At 39.4% G+C, this 23,530-nt stretch overlaps 4 protein-coding genes across 7 annotated transcripts in view; 1 reads left to right on the top strand and 3 right to left on the bottom strand.

Annotated features, from left to right (window-relative positions):
- uggt2 (UDP-glucose glycoprotein glucosyltransferase 2) overlaps window positions 1–6,833 on the top strand; it is a 35,126-nt gene extending 28,293 nt beyond the window's left edge. For 3 of the 4 annotated variants that reach the window (XM_018673553.2, XM_051071170.1, XM_018673556.2), the window contains 8 exons: window positions 1,025–1,129; window positions 1,258–1,342; window positions 2,114–2,296; window positions 2,457–2,617; window positions 3,979–4,093; window positions 4,223–4,339; window positions 4,880–5,038; window positions 5,214–6,833. In XM_018673553.2, coding sequence (XP_018529069.1) covers window positions 1,025–1,129; window positions 1,258–1,342; window positions 2,114–2,296; window positions 2,457–2,617; window positions 3,979–4,093; window positions 4,223–4,339; window positions 4,880–5,038; window positions 5,214–5,306 — 1,018 coding nt within the window. In that variant the 3' untranslated portion in view covers window positions 5,307–6,833. Of the gene's footprint in view, window positions 1–1,024; window positions 1,130–1,257; window positions 1,343–2,113; window positions 2,297–2,456; window positions 2,618–3,978; window positions 4,094–4,222; window positions 4,340–4,879; window positions 5,039–5,210 lie in introns of all 4 variants that reach the window. The other variant, XM_018673557.2, reaches the window with a different exon arrangement.
- A 292-nt stretch (window positions 6,834–7,125) lies between these two features.
- Window positions 7,126–17,545, bottom strand: dnajc3a (DnaJ (Hsp40) homolog, subfamily C, member 3a). The gene is given in 13 exon segments (XM_018673558.2): window positions 7,126–7,691; window positions 8,082–8,230; window positions 8,583–8,715; window positions 12,852–12,972; window positions 13,071–13,176; window positions 13,504–13,623; window positions 14,255–14,397; window positions 14,399–14,437; window positions 14,577–14,729; window positions 15,991–16,065; window positions 16,464–16,588; window positions 16,691–16,801; window positions 17,305–17,545. Coding segments are annotated over 13 exon segments (1,512 nt in total). The 5' UTR covers window positions 17,387–17,545; the 3' UTR covers window positions 7,126–7,536.
- A 1,188-nt stretch (window positions 17,546–18,733) lies between these two features.
- LOC108881511 (claudin-10) lies at window positions 18,734–20,594 on the bottom strand. Its single transcript, XM_018673561.2, has 5 exons — window positions 20,238–20,594; window positions 19,971–20,132; window positions 19,796–19,877; window positions 19,569–19,676; window positions 18,734–19,459 (listed from the first exon to the last, which is right to left on the bottom strand). Exons 1-5 carry the CDS (start codon window positions 20,467–20,469, stop codon window positions 19,267–19,269), a joined length of 777 nt encoding a protein of 258 aa, XP_018529077.1. The 5' UTR covers window positions 20,470–20,594; the 3' UTR covers window positions 18,734–19,266.
- A 349-nt stretch (window positions 20,595–20,943) lies between these two features.
- Window positions 20,944–23,442, bottom strand: LOC108881510 (claudin-10). Its single transcript, XM_018673560.2, has 5 exons — window positions 23,075–23,442; window positions 22,289–22,450; window positions 21,820–21,907; window positions 21,586–21,693; window positions 20,944–21,497 (listed from the first exon to the last, which is right to left on the bottom strand). Exons 1-5 carry the CDS (start codon window positions 23,304–23,306, stop codon window positions 21,302–21,304), a joined length of 786 nt encoding a protein of 261 aa, XP_018529076.1. The 5' UTR covers window positions 23,307–23,442; the 3' UTR covers window positions 20,944–21,301.
- Between the last annotated feature and the right edge of the window lie 88 nt (window positions 23,443–23,530).

Genomic DNA, 23,530 nt, shown 5'->3' with positions numbered 1-23,530 from the left:
TTTTTGCATATAGCCAAATCTAATTAAATGTACCTTAAAAATTACCTTTATTAACTTTATTTTTTAATTATTATTATTATTTTTTTTAATCCAGATAATTTGCAAAACACTACACTTATTTTTATTCACACTTTTATTTACTGGTTACACAATGTATTCACAACTGTACAAATATCAGAATTCCAAATGTGTCTAAAACCTCAAGGCTTAAAGTATGAATTATGAATTAAAAAGAAGCATCATCTGCCCTTAGCAGAATAGGCTGCTGTAAAATTACCTACAAGTTTGCACGTTCCACAGGAGAGTATTAGCTTCTTCTCAGGAGAAGCACCTCTATACTTTTCATGCCACTACCAAACTGTGAGAACGTTATTGTGGCACTACTTTTAAAAGAGGAGCTGATATTGTTGGACAGCAATAAAAATAACAAAAAGTATATGGCAGAATTGCTCACTTAATAGTGCACTTGATTGACCGTGCACTTTGTGCTGTGTAGTATGATTCACAAAATGGTGCCTGATGTGTTTATTTAATTTATACTGTTACCAAAATTTTAGATCCCATGACATAATGTTCCCATTCAAATCTTAGCAGTGCATCTGTGGTTAGCTGTCAAGTGATTTGATACAAATGAATCTTTCTTAATCTTTACCTTGTATTATAGATGTATGTATGTATGTAGTAGCTCTGTGGGTGTGCAAGCGTAAGGAGCTGTTTAAATTGTTACAGTTGTCTTCACTCTGTCTGTTAGAGAGCCAGCAGGGGAACTGAACTGCTGTTAAAATAATGTCAGAATTGTAGCTTTCCAGAGCATTTTCACTCCCTGTATTATTGCTTCATTAAAATAAAACACCTCAGTTTAGTGCACAGTGATGCATGGTTCGGAAATGTTTTCTGCTAACTGGTGTAACTGTTACTACTCCTGGCTTTACAAAAGCATGGTGGCTACTGGCTTAGTTCTGATGTACTGTAACAGGCATCAATCGAAACACAACAGACTCATGTCGTATGGTCTCATTTACAGCATCACAGGTGGTGGCTCCAAGAAGGATGATGGAGAGAAGAAGAAAGAAGATGTTCTAAACATATTTTCTGTGGCCTCAGGCCATCTGTATGAGCGCTTTCTGAGGTGTGTCGCTTTAAGTTCACATACACACACACACACACACTCACACTTAGTTCCCAGGTCTTACAGAATATATTCCTTTTGGTCCTGGTCCTGAGACTCATCTCTTAATCTTTCTATCTCTGTTTCAGAATAATGATGCTGTCTGTTCTTCGGCATACCAAAACACCTGTCAAGTTCTGGTTCCTCAAGAATTACCTCTCCCCATCTTTTAAGGTACTTCCCTGACTCTCATGCAAGTGTTTTCTTTTTCCTGCTTGTTCAAAATAACATGATCCCTGTTCTGCAGGGATTTATTTATACTAAGTAAAGAAAATGTCTGTGGGTTGTTCCTTCCTTTGTGACGGTGTATGTATTCAGTGCCCTCTGTGGCATGTTGACTTGCAAAAATAGCAAATAAAATTGCCTGAAGGAGGTGAAACTTAAACAAGTTGCATTTTTATGTTAATGTCATCTTTAGTGAGTAAAGCTTCATTTACGTATATAGTATATTCAAATGTCTTACACTATACAGTATGTTACGCTGCTGTTAATTCTGGCCTTGTGCCACTGATTTTTTTTTATGCCAAAAGATCAACAATGTCTGAGAAGACAGTACTACTGCATTTCTAGAGCAATTACCATGCCTTATCTAACTTTTCATGCTCAAAATATAGCTGCTCATCAATGGCTGGCTGACACTTCATAGTTAGATATACATATTCTATGGAATATTTTTCTTCAAAACTTCCTACTACTTTTGTTTGCATAGTTGTAGTTTCCTCAACAACTAATCATAATTGTGTGTAATGAAAGCAAATATCAAACACTGTAGTACTCCAAAATATACACCATATATACATAATATATACACCAAATACATTTAAGTGAGGTATAGCTGATTGAACGTTGCTAATTTTGCATTTGTTAAGTTGTACAAAAAACATGCTCTTGTTTTTGATTTCTTTGACCTCTGGTGTTTGTGCCTGATGTTTTGTTTTCGGTTAGGAGACCATCTCTCACATGGCAGAGTCATATGGCTTTCAGTATGAATTAGTGCAGTACAAATGGCCCCGCTGGCTCCACCAGCAGACTGAGAAGCAGCGCATTATCTGGGGATATAAGATCCTATTCCTCGATGTTCTGTTCCCCTTGGCTGTGGACAAGATCATCTTTGTGGATGCCGACCAGGTAAGGATCAAATTTTAACTGACAGGAAAGGGCAATATGTGGCTCAAAATGAGAGACTCGTCTGGAGCAGTCCCAGCTCTGGTGTGAAGATTGGATGAAATTTTGAACACCACAGGTGTTGTCAATCTTCGTCCTTGCTGATGTTCTTGTGCTCTCTCAGATAGTTCGGGCTGATCTGAAGGAGTTGAGAGATTTAAACCTGGAGGGTGCTCCTTATGGCTACACACCATTTTGCGATAGCCGCAGAGAGATGGAAGGCTATCGCTTCTGGAAAACTGGCTATTGGGCCTCACATCTGGGACACAGAAAATACCACATCAGGTATACTTGCATGGATTATAGCAGCACAGGTTTGAAGGCATGGCAAGAGATTTGGATATTTTACTGTCGTTTATTATTAGTGTTGTTATTTTTTGGTAAAATGAAGGTCACTGCTTCTTGCAACATAGGCAGCAGAATATTAGCATTCAGAACTTTGTGTTTCTACAGCCACTATCTTCGTTGTAGGCCGTTCACCGAGTTCATTTAGTTGGGGACATTCATGACTTGTCTCTGTACTTTGTCACAAAGTCTAAAAACAGTTTTTCTGAATCTGAATAAAAATACATTCTTCACTTTGCCTTTATATTGGCTTGGATTCAGTAAATCATCTAGAGGAATTATTCATTATTCTGCAAGAGTTTTTTTTTTTTAGTTCTTCCCATGTCCCAAATATGACAGGAAAGAAAAAGACACTGCATTTTTGTATTCTTGTATTGAGAGACTAAAGGTGCTGTTGTTTTTGTTGTTTTTTACCCCTTAATCTATCTGAATCTCAGGAAAGTGTTGTTTAAGAGAAAGCTAAATCTGTCCTGTATTTTTAAAATATCACGTTACTCACAGTAGAATTTAACCAATCTGCCAGAGGTTGGTGCTCTGAGAAGATTGTAACATTTTCCCCAGAATCCTACCAACAAGCTGAAATCAAATAATTGATTTTACCATATTGGATTGTAAACCATTTTGAAATTTCTAAAATAGATTAATAAAGGCACAGTGGCTACACTACAGTGCTGTGTTCATCCAGTTTCCATGGTGATGAACCCCACCAATTATAGTTGGAATTCTTGCAGCAATATCTTAGTATCTAGTTTATTGCATACAACCATGATACATATTAAATGAAGCACCAGGTATGAAATAAATAGTTCAGCTCCTTGCTGGACGTATAGAGTTCTACTTCTGTCAGTGTGATGGATAATCAGGTGGCAGCCAGTAGCTGAACACAGAGCTGTCAAGGTAACTTTTTACTTTACCATGGGCTGATGATGACAGGAAAAAAGACAAGTCAGAAAACCTTAGTGATTTGATAGGATGCCAGTGTGCTGCTCAGCTCTGTGGTGCAGGACAAAATCAGCAAGGGTGAGAGATGATCCACATCAGTGAGCCCAGGGAAAACATAACGCAGTGAATATCCTCTGGCAGACTTAAATCTAATAAGTGAAAAGTGAAACTACATATTCTGCACCTTTGGGTTTATTAATATGCCATGTTATGTGCAATTATCTAAATATGCCTGGGGGTATTTTTGTTAATTGAGCCTTCTTTAAATTTTTATTAAATCATTCCTGACAGGTTTTCTCTTTCAGGGAATGGTTTTCTCACACCTGCTCCTCTCTTTTCTCCCAAATTTCATATTTCAGTGCTCTTTATGTAGTAGATTTAAAGAAGTTCCGTAAGATTGCAGCTGGAGACAGATTACGAGGCCAGTACCAAGCCTTGAGCCAAGACCCTAACAGTCTGTCCAACCTGGACCAGGTACATAACTCGGAGATGACACATCGCATTATATGATGCAGAGATTGTTCTTCTAACGTCTACTACTATACTTTGTTCATATATCATATTTGTAATACACTGTAATATTTTGTTTTATAATGGTTCTAGGACCTCCCTAACAACATGATCCACCAGGTGGCCATCAAGTCTCTTCCTCAGGAATGGCTGTGGTGTGAGACATGGTGTGATGATACCTCTAAAGTCACAGCAAAGACTATAGACCTGGTGAGGCCCAGACTTGGGAATTACTAAATCATTCATCATCAAATCTAATTGTTTCTTTTATTTAGATAGTGAAGTCCTTATGCATTATTTACTTGAATCATTCTTTTACCTGTGGAAACATGCTGATAACAGGAATAATACTGGTATACCACCATTTTTTTTTCAGCAGTGTTGATTATAATAGTGAACCGTAGCTGCTGCAGTGCTGAAAAGCCAGAACATATTCCCAGCCACTTATGTCCATGAGGCACTTGGCATTTAGGAGACAACTGAGGAGCAATACTGTAGTCTCCTAAACTAATTTAGAGAATTACTGGGCAGGCTCCAGTAGACTGAAATAGGAAGTATTGTCTCTTTGTGGTATAGGACACCGCTTGGTAATTCAGACACTAGACACTGGCTAATGTCCTTTTAACAGAATTGGAAATCAAATTAGTTTCAAATGCCTGCCACAGACAGTGCTGGCAATGACGATCTGACTTGTTGGGAAAAAGTGGCTGTGGCAGTGCGAGTGATGTTTTGTCTGCCTCTCTGCTGCAGTGCAATAACCCAAAGACCAAGGAGCCCAAGCTAATGGCCGCAGCAAGGATTGTGCCTGAGTGGGTTGAATATGACAAAGAGATAAAACAGCTACTGAGACAGGTCCAGGAACAGGGAGACGCAGCGAAGGAAAACAGACTCCGTCTCAGCACAAAAAAGGTTAATAAAGAAAAACACTATTCTCTGTGCCTACAGTTTTTGCCCATTTCTATAAGACAGACAGTTCAAACTGTATCTATTCTACTTCAATAGTCAACCTTTTTCTTTGTTTCTTTCTCGCCACTGTGCTTATTTTCATAATTTCTGTCCAACATTTGCCCCCTGTTCACAGTAGACAGCCCGCGTGATGAACTTTAGTGCCTGCCAGCACCATGCTGAAGAGGAAGGAGGCAGCACCTTTTGCTCACAGGCCACCTGTGAAGCTTGAAGGCAGACAATTCCATCTAAACATAGCCAGAGTGTTACATCCACAGCCAGAGACGGATGTCATATTTTCAGAGATGCCATAACTGCTCCTGCAGTCAATACGTCTTACAAAATCAACATGTGATGTAAGTGTTAAATGCCAACTGTGAATTCCTGGTGTGCTTTGAGCAGCAGTACAGTCAGGTCTTGGTTCATATGTGGTTACCCGACGATGAAGTAAACACAAAAAGAGTAAAGGTGTGTAAGATGAAAATACTCAGCATATATTGCACTGATAATGTATGCAAAGAATCAAATAGAGAAGGCACGTCTTTCAGAACCTAATCTCAAATTTTAATGTTTTTTTTTTTAATGTACAGCTCTTTCAAAAAGCAAATATGTTAACATATTCTCAATTTGACTTTGTAAACATTTAGACTTTGACTCCGCGTTGACTGAAATGCCCTAAACCAAAGTTGTGACTGACCTAAAGCTAGTTCTATTTTTAAATTGTAAAACTTGATGCGACGTTGTTGCAGGCACTGACAACTTACCGCTCGCTAAACCCCGCCCCCAAACAGCGACTGTCCAAATACAGCTTAGCAACGACTAGGCAGTGCAGGTCAATCAATCTTTGGACTTCTCCATCTGATTAAACAGTGTGATGTGAGAGTGAGTGTTTGGAGGGTGATGTCCTTTTTTAGCCTTTACAAAATTAAAAACAGTGGTAGTAACTTAATGTTCATTTCAATTATTCCAAATTTAAAGTACATAATTTTGTGTGATTTCATGTTATTTTATACTTAAGAGTATATCTATGACTGCTTTCTGTAGTTAGCGCCCGAACCAACCACGGGTTACGTGAGGAGGATTAAGATTTTAATTATAATACTATGCGATAATAATGGCGCTAACCAGTTCTGACCTGCAGCACATGAAGAGCTGCTTCTTCATCTCAGTGCTGCATGGATAATCAGCTGGTGCAAGATGCGATCTGTTTGCCTTGTCTTCTAGCATTAACATTATATCATGCAGCTTATGTAGCAATAATGTATACGTATGGAAAGCTTAACACACGGCACAGGGGCGTGGTTTAGCAAACGGTCACCTGGCTGTTTACCTTCAAAGTCATGTGACACTATATCAATTATGACTTTGGCTCAGCAGGCCAGGCAGAGCTTTATTGTTGACAATATATGGATTGACGAATCCTCATTTGCACACTACAGGTCATGGTTTTTGTGTAGAATAGGATTTTAACTTATTTCAGTGTTTACAATTTATGTACATTCAGCCTCAGTGTATTACATTTTGAGAAAGAATTTTTCAATATTTGAGTTCCTCAATGAACCAGTGTTTTGTCTCAGGAAAAAGATGGGTGTTACTGCTTGACTGAAGCCAATAGCAGTTTTTTTTCCTGTCTTAAAAGTCTAAAATGGGTGGAGGAAGTCTGCTCTCAGGGCACCCATCTTTCACTGTGCTGTGTCAAATACAAATGTTTATATTACTGTCTGGTGGAAGAAAATAAAACTTTGCTACAAAACCGTTATTAGAGAAGCTGCTTGTGAATTCTCTAATCCCCGAGTGTGGTCAGTGTAGGTGTTACTCGTGTTTTGCAATATCAACAGTGAATTGATTTTCTTACACTGTAATTTGTTCCTCATTCTTAAACCATTTAAACGTGAAAATGCATTTAAGGGGAAGAAAATCTGTTGAGACCGTTGCAATTAAGGTACGTACCATTTCTAATTTGTCATTTCTCAAACGCTAGTTTCAGCCCATGAATGTAGCAAATTACTCACCACCCTGTCTAATCAGCAATACTCGCGACCCTCAGTTCATTTTAATGTACATAAATAGCTCTTTATTTACACTTCAGAAAAACTCCATTCATATAAAAATAGTACTGTACCTATGTACAAACTGAATCTTTTGAATGGATGTGAATTGTAGAGTGTACAATGCATGAAAATGATGTAGAATTAACTGCTTACTCTTGACAGAAGCAGAACAAAGCTGCTTCACACATGGCAGATACTTGTTAGCATAGCAACAGTCCTTCCCCAGACGGAATCTGAAGTTGTATTACTCAACAACAAAGATGTGGCTTTAATTAAGGTCACTGAATTTAAGTCACAATTTGCTCCACATTTTTGTGAGACTTAATGTTATGCACCGGCATCCCTTATGCCAGTGATCTCCCTTTTAAATAGGGAGGAAAATACAAAAAATCCACTGGATATGGAGCCTCCTCAGTTGAAGTTGAATTTAAAGTTAAAGGGTCCAGAACCAAATGGATTGAAACCCTGGAAGCCGTGGAAACCTCCATGGAAGTGATGATGGTGGTGACCCTGCTGGCTCTCTGGATCCATGGGGTCCTCCCCGTGGTCAAACTTGGTTCTCATCTCTAGAAAACGCACAAAAAAAAAAAAGTCACATGTATAGATTCTGAATTAGAAATAAATCCATCTGGGAGCTTCTTTTATTAGTCTTCTTTTTGTTAATTAGAAAATAAGTTGTTGTAGATATGTGACACAAGCCTAGTTAGGGATGATGGAACCATCAATGTTGGAACAAAAATCAGTGCTTGTACTACAATATGGTTCTGAAAGCTGGTTAGAATAAAACCATTTTACTGAAACAGTAATGATTCCCAGTAAAATAAATCTTCTATAGTCTCATGCTACTTGAGTAAAATAGTAAGTAGTGAGCTGTTCACAGCAGCTCCTGTGGACATATACAGGGAGACTGGCAGTAACAACTTTCCCCTGGACTCTGCAGACCACACACTTCCTACCTGGGTCAGTGAGAACCTCTTTAGCCTGAGCGATGTCTATGAACTTCTTCTCAGCCTTCTTCTTTTCCTCTGGATCCTGGAAGTTGTCCGGATGCCACTGTTGTGCCAGTTTCCTATAGGCTCTGATAATCTCCTTTTTCTGGGCAGTTCTGTGACCATGGGGAGAGTATTGTTGGCACATTTGCTGAAGATAAGAACTGGGCTTTTCTTTCCTTATTTTCCACATAAGCTGGCCCTAATAATACTTGTCCAAGTGTCAGGGTTAGCACAGTGGGTCCTCAGTAATAAATCATTATTTAAGTGCTTCCATTGCCTTAAATTTGATTTCCATCTTGAATTATCAGTAGTGCTTTTGAACTTAAGTGATCAAAAGGGATAAGTTATATAATATTCAAGGACAGTAGGGCTTTCTTTGTGGTGCAGTAATTATCCAATAGATAAAACCCACTGAAACCACAATGTGACCACAAAAGTTTCTGAAATCCAGTAATCAGCACCCACCTCTTCACTCCAAGGATCTTATAATAATCCCTCTTCTGAGACTGTTTGAGAAGTCGCTGAGTTTTCTCCAGGCCTTCTTTTATCTGACGGTCATTCTCACTGTGTTTGGCAGCAGTCTCATAGTCCTTAATAGCTGGAAAATAAAAATTCAAGAAAGAATCAGTATTGCTTACTCTCAGAAAAACAAGCTAATAGGAAGTGAAGAGCAGTATTAACAGCATTCAATTGAAAGCCACAGGCTTTAATTTATAGACCATGTGGCAAGCATCTGTGTCTCTAAGAAAGGCAGTGAATCCTTCCATGCATGTGTGTGGCTCCACTCAGATGACAACAAAAAATACAATAAATACAAAATAAAAATTGACAAAAAAACCCCCTGACTGAAAATATCATCGGTGTTGTTGACCTCTTCACATCTCTACCATGGTAACAGACGTCATGACCTACGCAACATCACATCTGCAAGTGCTTGATGTTGTACTGGAGTCATAAAGTAAACCACTCATTCAGCGAGCCCCATCGCACGTTCAGATCGTGTTGCAGCGGCTCCACACTGTTGGCGTGTGGTGAATGTTTGGGGGCTTTGAGGCTTATTTAGCCTATGAGGTGTACTGAGGCGAGTTAAACACCCATGGGCTCTGACAGTTTAAAAGCCCACATGTGGTCTGGCACCCCCCACCTGCTGATGTGTTCACGCTCAGCCAGCAACTCCTGCGGTTGACAAGTTTGATGGGGTTTTTAAGGATCCATTTTAAAATTCTTTTATTTGTTTTTGAAGCTCTAAATGGTCTTGCCCCGTCCTACCTCTCTGGCCGCTACTCCCTTATATACCTACCTGTTCTCTCAGGTCAGCTAATCAGTTTCTCCTGAGGGTACCTAAAACCAGATGTAAGCTCAGAGGGGAGTGTGCCTTCAGCTATTGCAGCCCCAAAACTGTGGAATGTTTTGCTGCTACACATAAAACAGGCCTTCTTCACCAGCCATTTTTAAAAATCTTCTTAAAACCCACCTATTCTCCTTGGCTTTCGACACCACATAAGGTGCTGATTTTATTAGTTTTTTGTGTATACATAAGTTGCCTCGTGTGAGCTGTGTTCTTATTGTATTTTATGTATTTATTTTATGTATTTTATTCATTTACATTTTTAACTTTTCTTTGCAGCACTTTGTCCCTCCTGTGGGTTCTAAAGTGCTTTATAAATTAAGTTGGATTGGATTGGATTGGTTGGGTCTTGGTGAAGAATGTTATTAGTCTGGGGCTGACCTGCCTGGAGGGCTTGTAATGTTAATTGAGGGTTTAATTGGATGTGTGCGTGTGTGTGTTTTCCTTTTCAAATATAATATTTTAGGAACTTGTTTTGTTCCCTCATAAAATAGAAATTAAAACCAACATTTGCTAGGTGTTGCAACATAGATGAGAATATTATAAACCACTTATATGAACTAAATGAAAACTGACATGAAGCTTTAGTCTGACTCATTTATCTTTTTTTATAGCTGCTTCTTTTGTGTGTGTGCTGACATTTTATACTGAACACTTCTATGAGCTATTAGATAAAACTAAAACATAACATCACTGTGCCACATTACCCTCAAGTGGATCTTAAGTGCTAAGAACATGTCAACTTGTGGTTTTCAACACCAAATGTTAGCTTTTTAAATAAATGCATCACTCTATTTCCTTCTTTAAAGATCTATAAACTTGGTATAATATTTATCTTTTTCAGGTACTTGACCATCAGACAATGAGAGAGCTTTTGTACCACTCGCCCAAAGTGCTGAGGTTCTTTCCTTGCCTGTGCCAGCTTGCTATTTTGGTGACTTGCGCCACATTGGGAGGAGAGGCATAGCAGGGAGAAAGTCACTGCCAATCCAGCAGCGCACTGACCATGTTTTGCACATTTGAACAGGTCAGCAGCACACCTTTCCTGTTCTATGATATTTTTGTCACTGTAATTAGTTGATGCACTTAATCATTTCCAAAATCTGAAGAACTTCTTTTAATCGAAGACCTATTTAATTGCACAGATATATATTTTTTAGCAGGTATATTATGGTGGCCATACATGTTTAAAATGCATGCCATAGTTGTAATGTCCCATGTTCAAATCCAGTTGTAATGACCAGTTGTTATGACCCATGTTCAAATCCAGCCAGGGACTCTCTTTCTAGTCATTGCTTGCAGGTATCCCAGCAGCTAGCCTACATGTACACTGTATGACCACCTTTCCTTTTAGTGCATTAACTGCCTGTGCAGCCATCTGAAAGCATCAGGTATGAGGCAGGGAGGTTTTCCATCTGCGGTCTCTAATTTGAAAGACGCACACTGTCAACAGATCCACTGTGGCTCAAGTTCGATTCAAGCTTCAACCAGCAGCAGGCTGTTGAAAAATAAACAGAGAAAATCTCTACTCTTGAATGCATCATACTGGGTAGTTATGAGTCATTACTTTGCAAGTTATTTTTTCTATTTTTTTTAGTTTATACTGTGCAAATCAATAGGAGCGTTAGAGTGTGATGCATTGGAAATGGCTCAAAGTTTCATGAAAATTATCAAGATAGAAAATGAAAGTATCTTTTTTTTCTCTCTCATAGCTCATCATGTCTAGAGCTATGTGAAGTATTCTATGGTCATTCATATAACATTCAAGGGACTTCCAACTCTTTACACCCTTACAGTGCACAGTAGGTGCACATCATTTTTTTCCCTGCTACACTACCATTACTTGATGTTTCAGGGTATATTTGGAAATTGGTCGTATTGGATTTATATTTCTTTATATTTCATCATATTTTAAAAAGTATTTCTAATATTTTGTCCAGTGGTTGAGGCTGGTATCAGACTAATAAGCACAGTGGGTGTCAAACATGTGAGAGTTGCAAATTGTGATAGCAGCTGTGAAAATTATTCTATACGAACCAGGGTTTCGATATTGCACTGGCGATCTGTACACAAACACCCTGAGGTGGGAAGCATGGTTTACATTAAATTTCAAACTTAATTGACAGGTAAAATGTAAAATACAGGCAGGTATTATCCAATGTTTGTTTGGGCAGTGGTAGCAGAACGTCAGGTGGGCAGGTAAAGTGACGGCTGGGAGGTGGACTATTTCTGGTTATTTCACCATCTGCCATTACTGAACTTTCTGCAATTTAACAACAGATAGGGGAGACCGTTGTTTAAGCCTAATTTTGCCTTGCAGGCTTTATGGGGATAGTTAGTGCTGCAAATTCTGCAACAGTGCAGGGCAGCTTTAGATCTTGTGGGCTATACTTACTTCTAACACACTGTGCTCCACACCTAATTCTAATTATACTATACGAGAAGTTTTCCAATAGGTGAAAGATGGTGTTTCTCATTTTCAAGCTTCAGACATAGTAGTTATATGCTTTAACAAAATAAGATGATATCCCTTGCTGTATTTATCTACATTTAGTCTTTATTGTGCTCATTCAAATTCACAGTAAAAATGGATTTGATGATAAACCAAGAGAGTGTGTTAAATGAGACAGAGTTTAATGATCATAGGGTAAAATGATTATGATGATATGATGTGCCATTGATATTTTTTCTTTATTTCACTGTGTATTCCGTGAAGTGTTACAAGGACCCCTTGTGTTAAACCCCTGCCATGACATCAATTAACTATGCCTCTCAAGTGTAGTGAAGTTGAGGTTATTCCAACATACTGGTGTTCAGTGGCCACAACTGTATGTTGGTGGAATCCTGTACAGTACCATCAGTAACTGCAACCTCAGTAATAAACATAGAGTTGAATTATCACTAAAGTTTTAATAAGACCTGGCCACTATATGTTCATAAAAGTAGAATATGTTAACAGAGTTGCTAAGCTATACTGTATTGCAATGTATGTATGTAAATTGTATAGGTGTATCTACTAAGTAGGTCAGTGTGCAGATTTCAGTAATTTCATTTACATGGCAGGGCTCTCATCACAAAAACATTACTAACAAAACACAACAAAGTCCAAAAAAAAGGCAAGTAAAATGGTGTGAAGAGAGTAGAGCTACTATGGGAAACAACCTATATAAGCTATACCCTTTGTCTCCAAACAACTGACATCTACACAACACCTGTGTCCATCTTCAACAAAAAGAGACAATGGCCACGGACTTTCTGTGCTACAATGGATGTATTCCCAGTGCAGACTCAACAGCATTTACTGTCCCAGTTTCTGAGTGTGAACATTCAACAGCCTGACTCCACTAAATAAAAAAAAAAACAAACAAAAAAAAAAACAGGCTTACCTTCCTCATACTGTTCCTCTTGGACGTAGGCCTCAGCTCTGTCCTTCAGCACGTTAACATTCTCCGGGTCCGACTGGAGGACTTCACTACACACTGACACAGCTCTGCTGGCCTGCTGGCTCTGGTCATAACACGAAGAAAATACAGTGGTCAGATAAATTATGTAATAAAAGCACAGAGTGCGTTAATACACCTCATGGTTGCAGCAAGGGGTCCTACCTGTGCCAACGCATGGCAGATGCGCTCCTTGGCAAGGAGGGTGAAATGGTGCACCTTGGGTTCAGTCTTCATCACCGCCTCGTATTTGTTCACTGCTTCTTCATATCTACAAGAGCAAAAAGCAGGTAGGTGTTTAAACATCACTGTGACACTGTCAAAACAGCAGAATGTAATGTGGATCACTGCACCCACAAACATCATGCCACTCTTGCTATTTTCTTGGTTTAGCACTGTAAATATGATAACTATTGATGTGACAGCCATTCACATTAAGATGGGATTTGCATGCCTGTTTGTAAGCCCAGAAAGTCTGAATGCTTGAGGATGAGGGAGCAGTCATTCTACAGCTGATGCAATCCCTGGTATTCAGAGGGGATATTATTTTATATTTACACAGATACACAATTGCCTAAACATACATACAAACACTTACCTCTGCTCTTGGATGAGCTCCTCTGCAGACTGGATCTGTTTGTTGAGCTTCTTGACCTGCTTGTAATGGCTGTAACACTGCTTGTGATCAGGATCCAGCTTCAGGCACTCACGCACTTCACTGGAGATCAGAGGAAAGGGAAAGAAGGTAAGAGTGGTTACAACAAGCATGTTTTCCATGTTATCTGATGTAGTGGACAAAAATAACAATAAGTACACACATCAATCCAGCAGTAACAACACTGTTGAAGCTCAAGCTGTTCTGATTTCAACCTATTTTTGTTAAACAAATATCCCAGTGTGTCGTAGAAATAATCTTGCTTCTTTGCTAATGCAGTCTCTCTGGTTTTTTTTTTTAGTATGTGCACTCCTGATGTTTTTTGTTTCACTTTTTTGGTATTTTTATTGAAAGATATTTACAGTTACTTTGCCCCCTCCTTATCAGACAAGTGCACCAAATCCATCTAAGAAATGCAATAAATATGTATTTATAAATACTGCATAGTTAAGAGCCACCCACTCTGCTATACTTAAAGAATTCACTGTTATGAAGTAGAGATGTAATTAGTTACATCTCTTCAGACTGGTAATGTCAGTTTACAACAATACCTGAGATGTGATCTATTATTTATAGTTTGGTAGTTAGGAGGTTCTCTCATAGTGACACATTGTTTTACCCTGATACTTGTCACAGTGTCTGATACCAGTGTGGGAGCTTCCTCACAGAAAAGGATTCTGCAAGTGGGTCTTACTTGAGGGACATCTCATGGTCTCCAAGGTTATAGTAGATGGTGCTGAGTTTGTAGAAAGCCTGTGTATTGTCATTCTTTAACTTGGATGCAGCTTTAAGGTCACTGATGGCCTTCCCCATCTCTCCAATCTGGATAAAACACTCCTGCTCGCATCTCACGCGAAGTTACATCCCAAACACAAGTCTGTAACAGGTGGACAATAACTCTTACAAACTGCAGTGCTGATTACTATTCAAATGCTCTGTACAATCTGCAGTGATGATAACAGACAATGTCTTCCTTGCAGGAAAATTAGGCAATGCTGACAAGGTAGGCCTATTACCTCAATGACAGTGTCAAGCTGGGCAGCAGCTGTCACATAATCCTGGCTGCTGAAGCTGCTGTGGGCCTCAGCCACCAGCCGCTGAATTTCATCTGACTTTGTCAGCTGACTCTGGGCTTCTCTCTCTTCTTTGTCGCTGGGGTTGGACTTCAGCTGGAAGATTGCAAGACAAGACATTATATCAGGTACTTTAACTGTTTTTTTTTCTGTCCCACACCAACATATTCCAATATGAGCTCTTATATTTCTGAGGGGATTCTAGTGCCAACTTTGCCTCCTGAAAGCAATACCTATCACAGCAGCGCTTACCATTCCCATTACCCATTACGATATTATCAACTTCATCATAGAGGTCATCATATTCACAAGAGCAATCTCAGCTAATGACACATCCTTTACAAACAGACCTGGCTACCCTTTAAGCATTTCCTGCTAGCTCAGCTTAAGGAAGGTCATAATGCATAAATGTGATGCATTACGCTCTAGGCCAATGTTGTGGAGTGCTGAAGCAGCAGGACAGCATGCACCTCTGGCCAGATCCCTTGACATTATACCAGCAGAATATTGTCCATGTAAAACTGTACAAGCCCAGATGCCTATAGGCCTCCGCTGGGAATGTAACTCTTTGCTCTCTTGAAGCAGCAAGCATCACAGCTGATTGCAATTGTTAAACTGCCTATGCTTTGGACTGTGACTGTTTAACCTGTATTTGAAAAAATAAAACAAAAAAAACACATCTGTAACACACTGCACTATAGAAGAGGAACACATTTTCCCCCTGCAATGACAACCTCAACCTGACAATACTGCAGCTTTAAAGTAAATCTAAGAATTAATAGTAGACATAACAAGGGCATTTATGTCCTTTGGGGGGTGTTGTGAAACTTCAGTCTAAAATGGTAATTCTAATGGAAAAGGCATTAGCGAGTTCTGGTCTTAATCCTTAACAAGCACCTATAAAATTATCCCTGAAGGCCCAATAGGGGTGCAGTGCTGCCAACTGAATTATTATCCACATCTTGTAAGATGGCTTATGGATGCAGGGTGCACCTCTTTCATAAGGTATAATGTGGCCTTTCACTTTTTAACTTCCTTGTTTGGTTTCAAAGAGTTTTGTTAAGTTCAATCAGTCTATAATTTGCAAAACTAATCACATTGTCAGTCCTGTAGTGTAACTGTATAGTGCAGTAAACTAAATCAAGTGTGCACAATTAATACAAAGACAAATATTCTTCAAAACAAATAGGCTGTTAATAAGTTAAATGACTGTCCTTATTCTAAATCATCCTGAAACCCCATTAAGCCTCGCTCTTATTCTCAAGTTCAGTTTCACTATAACACCAGGTTACTGATCAACACTGACACCTCCTGGTGGCCTGTGCTTATCTGAGAAAATAATGATTACTTTACTTACCACCTTCTTGAAGTCACTCTCTGCTTCATCAAGTCTTCCCTGCTTCAGAAGGAGGTTTCCTCTCTGAAGTCGTGCCTGTTAAGAGAGAGGGAGAGAGAGGGAGAGAGGATTTGTTTGTCATAAGGCTGCAAGACACAGCTGACATAACTGACCGATTTCCCAGCTTAGTTGCGCTGACAGCTGATCTAAGCTATTAAACGTGCATGTACACACTTATGTATGTATGTATGTATGTATGTGTGTGTGTGTGTGTGTGTGTGTGTGTGTGTGTGTGTGTGTGTGTGCGTGTGTGTGCGTGCGTGTATACACATGTGCATACACATCTGCAGCAGCTAATACTTGTGTGGATGTATTTCTCACATAGTGCTGTCAGACCTGCAGTGTATGTTTCTGGTGCCAGTGCAGTATTGTGTGCAACAGTGTGTATGAAAATAAAAGATTTCAGACCAATAGATGTCAAAATAGAAACTCACAGACGTGAAGTCCGGTTTGAGCTCAATGACTCTGCTCAAGTCTGGCAGCGCAGACTTTGACTTCCCCATTGCCAGAAACACTGTAGCTCTCCTGTAGTAGGCCAAGTAGTTCTTGGGGTCTCCGTCTGACAAAAGAACAAGAAAACATGACTGCAAAAGTTACATTTTCCTAATGTTAAAAAAAGGTAAGGATTTATTAAAAACTTTGGCACGTTTCTGACACTTACCTACAGCGGCATGGAAATGAGAGAGGGCATCGGCTAGCTGGCCAGCAGCGAGCAGTTTCTTCCCCATCTCCATATGATTGTCCACGCTCCCATCCCTTCCGCATTTCACCCCTGAAAGACATTCACATTACTTAGCATATTTCCACAGACTTTTGCAGTGCAGTGCTCCCTTTTGCGATGCATTAACGTTAAGGACCGACCACTGACAGCTGACAGCATGTAAATCAAGTCAACGTCAAGTTAACACTAGATAGCTTTGGCATGTAGCTAAGCTAGATGTTGCTAAGTAAACGTTAGGTTAGCATACACCAAAGACACCAACAGTGACTAACGCTACCAGAGAAGAGGTTCAGCTAGTTTCTAATAAACTGTAAAACAAACTGACTTCTTCTACTAACAAGCTAATGACGCTTTGCCTCGGTATAACTGATTAGCTAGCTTAACGTTAGCCAACACTGTTGTGGACTTTGCTAGGTAATGTTACCATTGACATTAGCGACATAACGCTATTTAGACTAACAGCAGGCTCTGAACCATGGTCAAAGCTCTGATAATGTTAAGTCAGTAACTGTCGCTAACTTGCATAGTACACTATCAGTTAGGCAGCTTCTTACCTTCATATCTCATGTCAATCAAAACAAGAACATATGGGATGTAAGTCAGTATTTTGTGAGTTACATGGTCAATGGAAACCATGGTTAAATTTGAATCTGACAGATCCTCTGTCTCGTTATGTCCCACAAACTTCAGCCGATGTTATTTTAACTAATGTTTCGGTTAATTCTCAACAGTCCCATGAGCTGAGCGTTTTCCAGCATTGCTTCTCTTCTCCCAGTTACAGCAGAGAAGAAACAGTCAACCGACCGGTCGTGGGTGACTGTGATTGGCTGGATGGTTTGGACAACCCCGCCCACCTCCGTTGGTTCAACTGAGAGGAGCCACGGCAGCATTAAAAAGTGTACAGTTTTTGGTTACAGCAGTGATAGCCTGGGACAGCCCCTCAAAAGATTTTCTTGATGGCTGTCAAAAGCTGATCATATAAGTCCAGTTTTTAACTTTTAAACATCTTGGTCTGACAAATACCATAAAAATAGTTGTGTTGTATGTGGCATATACAGTGTAGATAAGTGGCTACTGATAGACTAGGCTGTTATAGTGGTGGCTACTTGTGGCTAATGTTTTATAGTTGCAAAAATTCTTCCAAAATTTCTAACCTTCATTGGATGTTTAAATTTCAGCACAGCTCCAGCTGCTTGTGGTTTTCCATCAAATAACTCACTGTTTTTGTCTCTCTGGGGGGCACATACTCTCTCCACCCCCAATGCTGCCGTTGACACTCCAGGTACCAGGGGAGGATTCGAACACACTGCACCACTGGTGCTTAAAGGTCGCAAACAAACTGACCACCCCTCCAGTTGCTTCTCTGTGTGCACTTTTCAGTCTTCACTCTGGGGTTGGACTTCAAAAGTCACTGAGCCCCATAACCATCAAATGGACTTTGATGGTTTTAGGGTTTTGTGCTTGAACCTGTGACCAGTACAAGGATTTTTCAGTCAAGATCAGTAAGAAAAAGAGCTCAAATGTCTCTGCTTAAATATCTCAGGGTGAAAGGAAACTACTCTAGTTTGGAGGTCTTGGGTTTGATCCTGAGGCTCTGAAGTGTATTTTGAAGTTAAACACCCAAAGTAGACATTTAAAAGTACTACAAATAAGGGTCAGCTGTGTGATCCTCATGGGATGCAATGTCTTTTGAAGTCAAATATTAAAAATGAAAAGCGCTCAGACAGAGCCTCCCAGTGGAAAGGGGGACTTGGTAACATGGTGGGTGTGTTCACAACTGTGAAAGGTTTTGAGTCAGGCCTGCATACAGCTTACACACACTGTAAAATTTGAAAACTATTTAATCAGATATTCATCCAATAACATTCAGTTTTGTAAATGTTCGATGTGAGTCCCTGTACTCAGTCATTAGAAGCATTACAGTTATGGTGAATACTCATGAACATTCTCATGCTCATCTCAAACCACTCTTTCTGTTATTAATAAAAATCAAAATTTTGTTTTATTGCAAATTTCAAAAACACCTTTGAATATCCAACAATTTTTGATCAAAGTGTGCGGTACATTCAATCAGTGTCATTTATGTATAGTTCTTTGTATATGTCTATACATAGTTATAACTAACTATCAGATCAGAGCAAAAGAACATGACATGTGAAACTACGTTCAATTCTCAGGGTGCAACCAGACATTAGATATGAGTAACCCATCAGAGTGACTTTCTGTAACTTATGCATTCAATTCAACATGCAATACACGGAAAAAAAAAACTTGTACATACACAGGAGAAAATAGACCTCTTTCACTGCAGACAGTTTGATGCAACAGTTGGAAAATCCCATGTGAAAATGTCACAAGTAAAAATGTCTGGCTGTAAAAAAGGCTATATTATAAAGGCTACTTATAAATCTCAAGTATGGACCTACAATGTTGAATTACTTTAAGAATAAAGCCACCCATTTGCTTGTGAAGAACAAAAACACAGCAAATAGTTATCTTCCACCTTTGAAGATAAATCACACATATGCATTAGAGGCTGTTGTCTTGGTGATGCTGCTAATCCTTGAGAAGCTGCTGTCTCCGCTCTCACTGGTGTTCCTCGATTTTCTGCTCTCTGTTATCTCAGTACGAGCCAAAGACACAACGCTCTTATTTGTAGGGATGACCGTGTAGGCATCAGGGAATCGGTAGTCGGGGTAGCGTTTTGAGCTGTGAGGTTGAAATGCAAGAAATGTATGGTTATTTTTATCTGTATGTAGAGGCAAGCAAATGATAGAAACGCTGGAAAGAACACAGTGATACAGTTGTGGCATTTTACCTTGAATGGCAGCCTTCCCTGCCTGCAAAGATACTGTAAATAAGGCCTCCGACAACAAGTAAGGTGGAGCCTCCCCAGCCGATAAAGACACCAACGCCTATTTCAAACCTGGCAATAAATACAAGAATAATTCATCAAGGTGCAGTTCTTTCCTCATGGAATAATGTCATGAATGTTGATACATTAATAAGGCTAGCTTGTTTTTTTTTCCTATCCATAGTACATACTTCTGAGCTTTGTAGTGAGGGTCTTGAAATTCTGCTCTGATTTTGTTTCCGTAGTAAGAGAAAGCAACCATAGAACACATCCCTGAAACAATATACACATTTATTTGAGGATTAATCACACAGTGTTTTTCAATGTGACTTCTTTCTAATAACTCACTAAAGTCTTATGTCTTACCTCCAATAAGGTAATTCATCCCCCCAGCAAAGGTTACTCTTGCATTAGCAATCTCCGATCCCCCAATCTTAGTGCACTTCATTCCTACTAAGACCAGAATTGATCCAAAGAAAGACAAGATGATAGCGATGATGATGAGAGCTCGGCACATGTGAATGTCCCCTGTCCGAGAGCAGGAAAAATAGTGTTCAGCACACAAAATATGGGTAAAAGTATTAAATTTATTAAATCATCATTAAGCCTTATACTGATGAACATTTTACTTACAGTTCAGTGCAAGCATTGATGGAATTCCTTTGCAGTCAGATACTCCAGTTGAATCAGATATACAATCCTTCCACAGGTTGGAGAAGTAGTTTGAAGTAGTCAAGACTATGCTGCCGACTTCAGACCAAGTCCAGATCTCTGTTGGCATTGTGGAACAGACCAGGATCCATCCAGACACGCAAACCACAAAGCAGCCAATCTCCATGTACATCACTACAGTCCTGTACCCCATTTTTGCCCTGAGGCCAACGCACTAGATGGAGAAAAGGCAAATCAGAGCAATGATGCAAGCTCCTGAACACCAAGTGTGGGACTCCTGTGTCTGGCGCTGTCTGCCTGTAAGTCCCTCCTCAGGTGCTGCATGCAGAAACACACACTTAAGCAGACACACACACACACATGAGGGCGAATGTGGTTTGTGTATATCATCACATGTTTTGCCTTGGACTGTGTTTCCTGTGTTTTGTGAAGGTCACTTTGGTGATGTTGTTTGTTGTTGGTACCCAAGAGCCAGTCAGCATGGGTTCAATTTTGTGTGCTATTTAGCTCTGAAGTGTGAACAAGGCAATGGCACACACACACACACGGACATCACATCACATCATTCATCATTCTTGGATGGTAAAAGGTTTAATGAGGCAAAAGTACTGTCCTGAGTAATATCTTAAGTATATTCATTGAAGAAAATAATTGGAAAGACACAATACTCATTCTATGTACAACATTTTTTTTTTTATTAATTCCGGTGATGTTCCCAGTTGTAATACACCTTTTGGTTAAATTTCAACAAAGTAAATAAATGAAGAGTAAACACAAGGCAGTACATTTTATAAAGAGTTTGATCTGACAAAAACAAGTGAATGAGAACAACAACAACAAAATATACATATGGTGCACTTAAGAGAAAGCTATTTTCATCAACAGTATGAGCTATGCTGATTGTCAATTAATCATATTTTGAGATCCTATATCTATACCTTTATATTTGTATATTGTGTGTCAAAATAAAAGTATGTGAAAAATGTAAAAAAAAAAAAGAAAAAAAAGAAAAAAGGTTTAAGATACTACACAAATGCATCTCTCTCTGAGATTTTTGTCGGTGTTGTCTGAGAGATCTTTGAGATCCTGGAGCTCCTGGATTGTCTTGAGCCTAGATAAGATCCATACTGCCTAGAGGGTCTGTAGTATCCAGTGTACGTTCGTCCTCTCGAGCGAGGAACCATGTATGTGCCTCCTCCTCCATAGGCATGTACCACTTTACTGTAAGACCAAAACATTGACTAAATTCACAATGCACAATGACTTTGGTAGCCACAGGAAAACAGATGAAGATGGATGATTTAGTTACCTTTCTGGGAAGATTACTTGACAGACTGTCACAGCATAAAATACAGCCCCTAAATAGATGAGAAAACACCCCACCAATCCAAGAAATATGGGAGGTCCTAGATCATACCTGGAATTAGTGTAAGAAAAAATGTCACAATACACTTTAGATTCTGTAAGTATAATAATAGTGTAATGTTTCTACAGTTTAAACTAAATAGTATACAGTATTCTATATAAGAAAAAAAATTTGTACCGCAAGACTCCTGGTGGCACACTAGTAGCAAAGGCTGTTCTGGCAACCCTGTTGATGTATAAGCAGTAGGCAGCAATATCTGACACTCCTGTGAGCAGAGGTTTCGTTGATACCGAGAAATAATGAGGGCAAAACATTTCTGTCATTTACAGAGAGAAACATATGTATACACAGTGCATTTGGAAAGTATTCAGAACCCTTCATGTTTTTTTGCCCTCATCAATCTACACCCAATGCCACATAATCACAAAACGAAAACAAGATTTTAGAAAAATTGAAATATCACAACGGCATTCGTATTCACACCCTATGCTATGATATCTGAAATTTAGGTCAGGTTCCTCCCATTTCTTGTGATCATCTTTGATGTGTTTCTACACCTTGATTGGAGTCCACCTGTGGTAAATTCAATTGATTGAACAAAATGTGAAGAAAATAAAGGTATACTTTCAGAATGTTCTGTACTCACCACCAGCTAAGTGAAACACTGCTCCGGCAAGAACCATTTTGTCCTTGGTTTCTTCTGCTCCACCTATATAAGTGCACTCCATCCCAAGAAAGCAAAGTACCACGGCAAAGAATCCAAGAGTTAACCCGCACATTAGCAATCCTCGCACTCCCTGGACGAAAGCTGTGAGAAACAGGAAGAGTTCAGGTATGACAAAATGAGAAAGGATTCAGCAAAAAGGTTACATTGTGGGGCAGTGTTCAGTTTCTCTCAGACTGAGGCTGATGTAAAAATGAAATCAAATCATATGCTTGTTAAAGGATGCCCAAAGGTCCATTTATTAGTTAAAGTACCAGAAGTCAACTGTACCTTAAGTTATGAAGCTGAGGTTATGGAGTATAAATTACAGTATTTCCTTTTGAAATGTGAATTAAAGTAGCCTATACATTTTAACAAAAGCTGTAGCAAACACATTAGAAACATTAGAAGCCTAAAGCCCCTGGTCATACCAGACCAAGGAAGCTTGTAGTGGCAATGTGTGGCAGTGTATCAAAATCAACAAGGGTGATTTTTATTGCCTATTAATTTAACCTTTTATTTCTAAGATTACGTCTATGTCATTTCTTCTTTCAAAAGATACGTCTTGTGTAATCCCAGTGTTACTGTGCACACCTGTTCATAGTTTTTCCATTCTCTACCTGCCGATTTACAGGATTCCATATCTCTCTATTCAATCAGAATGAAAGACTACTAGAGGCAGCATTTGAAACATTTTCACTGAGCATATACAACATGTGGAGCACTTACGAGTGACAGCCCAGAGCACTCCAAAATCTCTACAGTTGGTGACAGCTGTAGAATCAGTGAAACAATCCTTCCATAGGTTGGACCAGTACCAGGCCACCTTAATGATGAAGGAGCCTCCTTGTCCTCCTAATTGGGAGATTCTCCAATAGTCCATGGCCATGGTGCACAGCACAAACGTCCATCCCAGTGATGAACTCAAGAAGCCAAGTATCTGCACCAGACGTTTCCTCATGCCTGAAGTCACTCAGTTGAAGCAGGTAGCGTCCACTGAGTTGGGTAAGAGCTCAAAACAGACACTTATCGTCTACTCAGTGGTAAGCAGGAGGAACTTGTCTGATGTAAAAGTGTGGACAGGACAGTATGACAATGTGTGCTGTGTGCCAGTAGTGTTGATGAGGGCTCTGTACCATTGTGTGAAGTGTTTACTGTAAACTCTGTGGAGTGTGTCTCCTATTT

Source organism: Lates calcarifer, linkage group LG1 (assembly GCF_001640805.2).
Source record: "Lates calcarifer isolate ASB-BC8 linkage group LG1, TLL_Latcal_v3, whole genome shotgun sequence".
Classification (NCBI taxonomy): Eukaryota; Metazoa; Chordata; class Actinopteri; family Centropomidae; genus Lates; species Lates calcarifer.
The sequence above is the reverse complement of the archived record's forward strand: the minus strand, read 5'-3'. Positions and strand labels throughout refer to the sequence as shown.

Bases quoted from the DNA above. Each gene is read 5' to 3' on its own strand.
- LOC108881510 (XM_018673560.2), bottom strand. From the start codon at position 23,306: ATGAGGAAACGTCTGGTGCAGATACTTGGCTTCTTGAGTTCATCACTG. The intron at 21,694-21,819 runs GTACAAATTTTT...CACTAATTCCAG, and splicing joins GTGCCACCAGGAGTCTTGCG to GTATGATCTAGGACCTCCCA. The intron at 21,498-21,585 runs GTAACTAAATCA...TTGGTCTTACAG, and splicing joins CAAGTAATCTTCCCAGAAAG to TAAAGTGGTACATGCCTATG.
- LOC108881511 (XM_018673561.2), bottom strand. From the start codon at position 20,469: ATGGGGTACAGGACTGTAGTGATGTACATGGAGATTGGCTGCTTTGTG. The intron at 19,878-19,970 runs GTAAGACATAAG...ATATTGTTTCAG, and splicing joins GATGAATTACCTTATTGGAG to GGATGTGTTCTATGGTTGCT. The intron at 19,677-19,795 runs GTATGTACTATG...ATTTATTGCCAG, and splicing joins CCTCACTACAAAGCTCAGAA to GTTTGAAATAGGCGTTGGTG.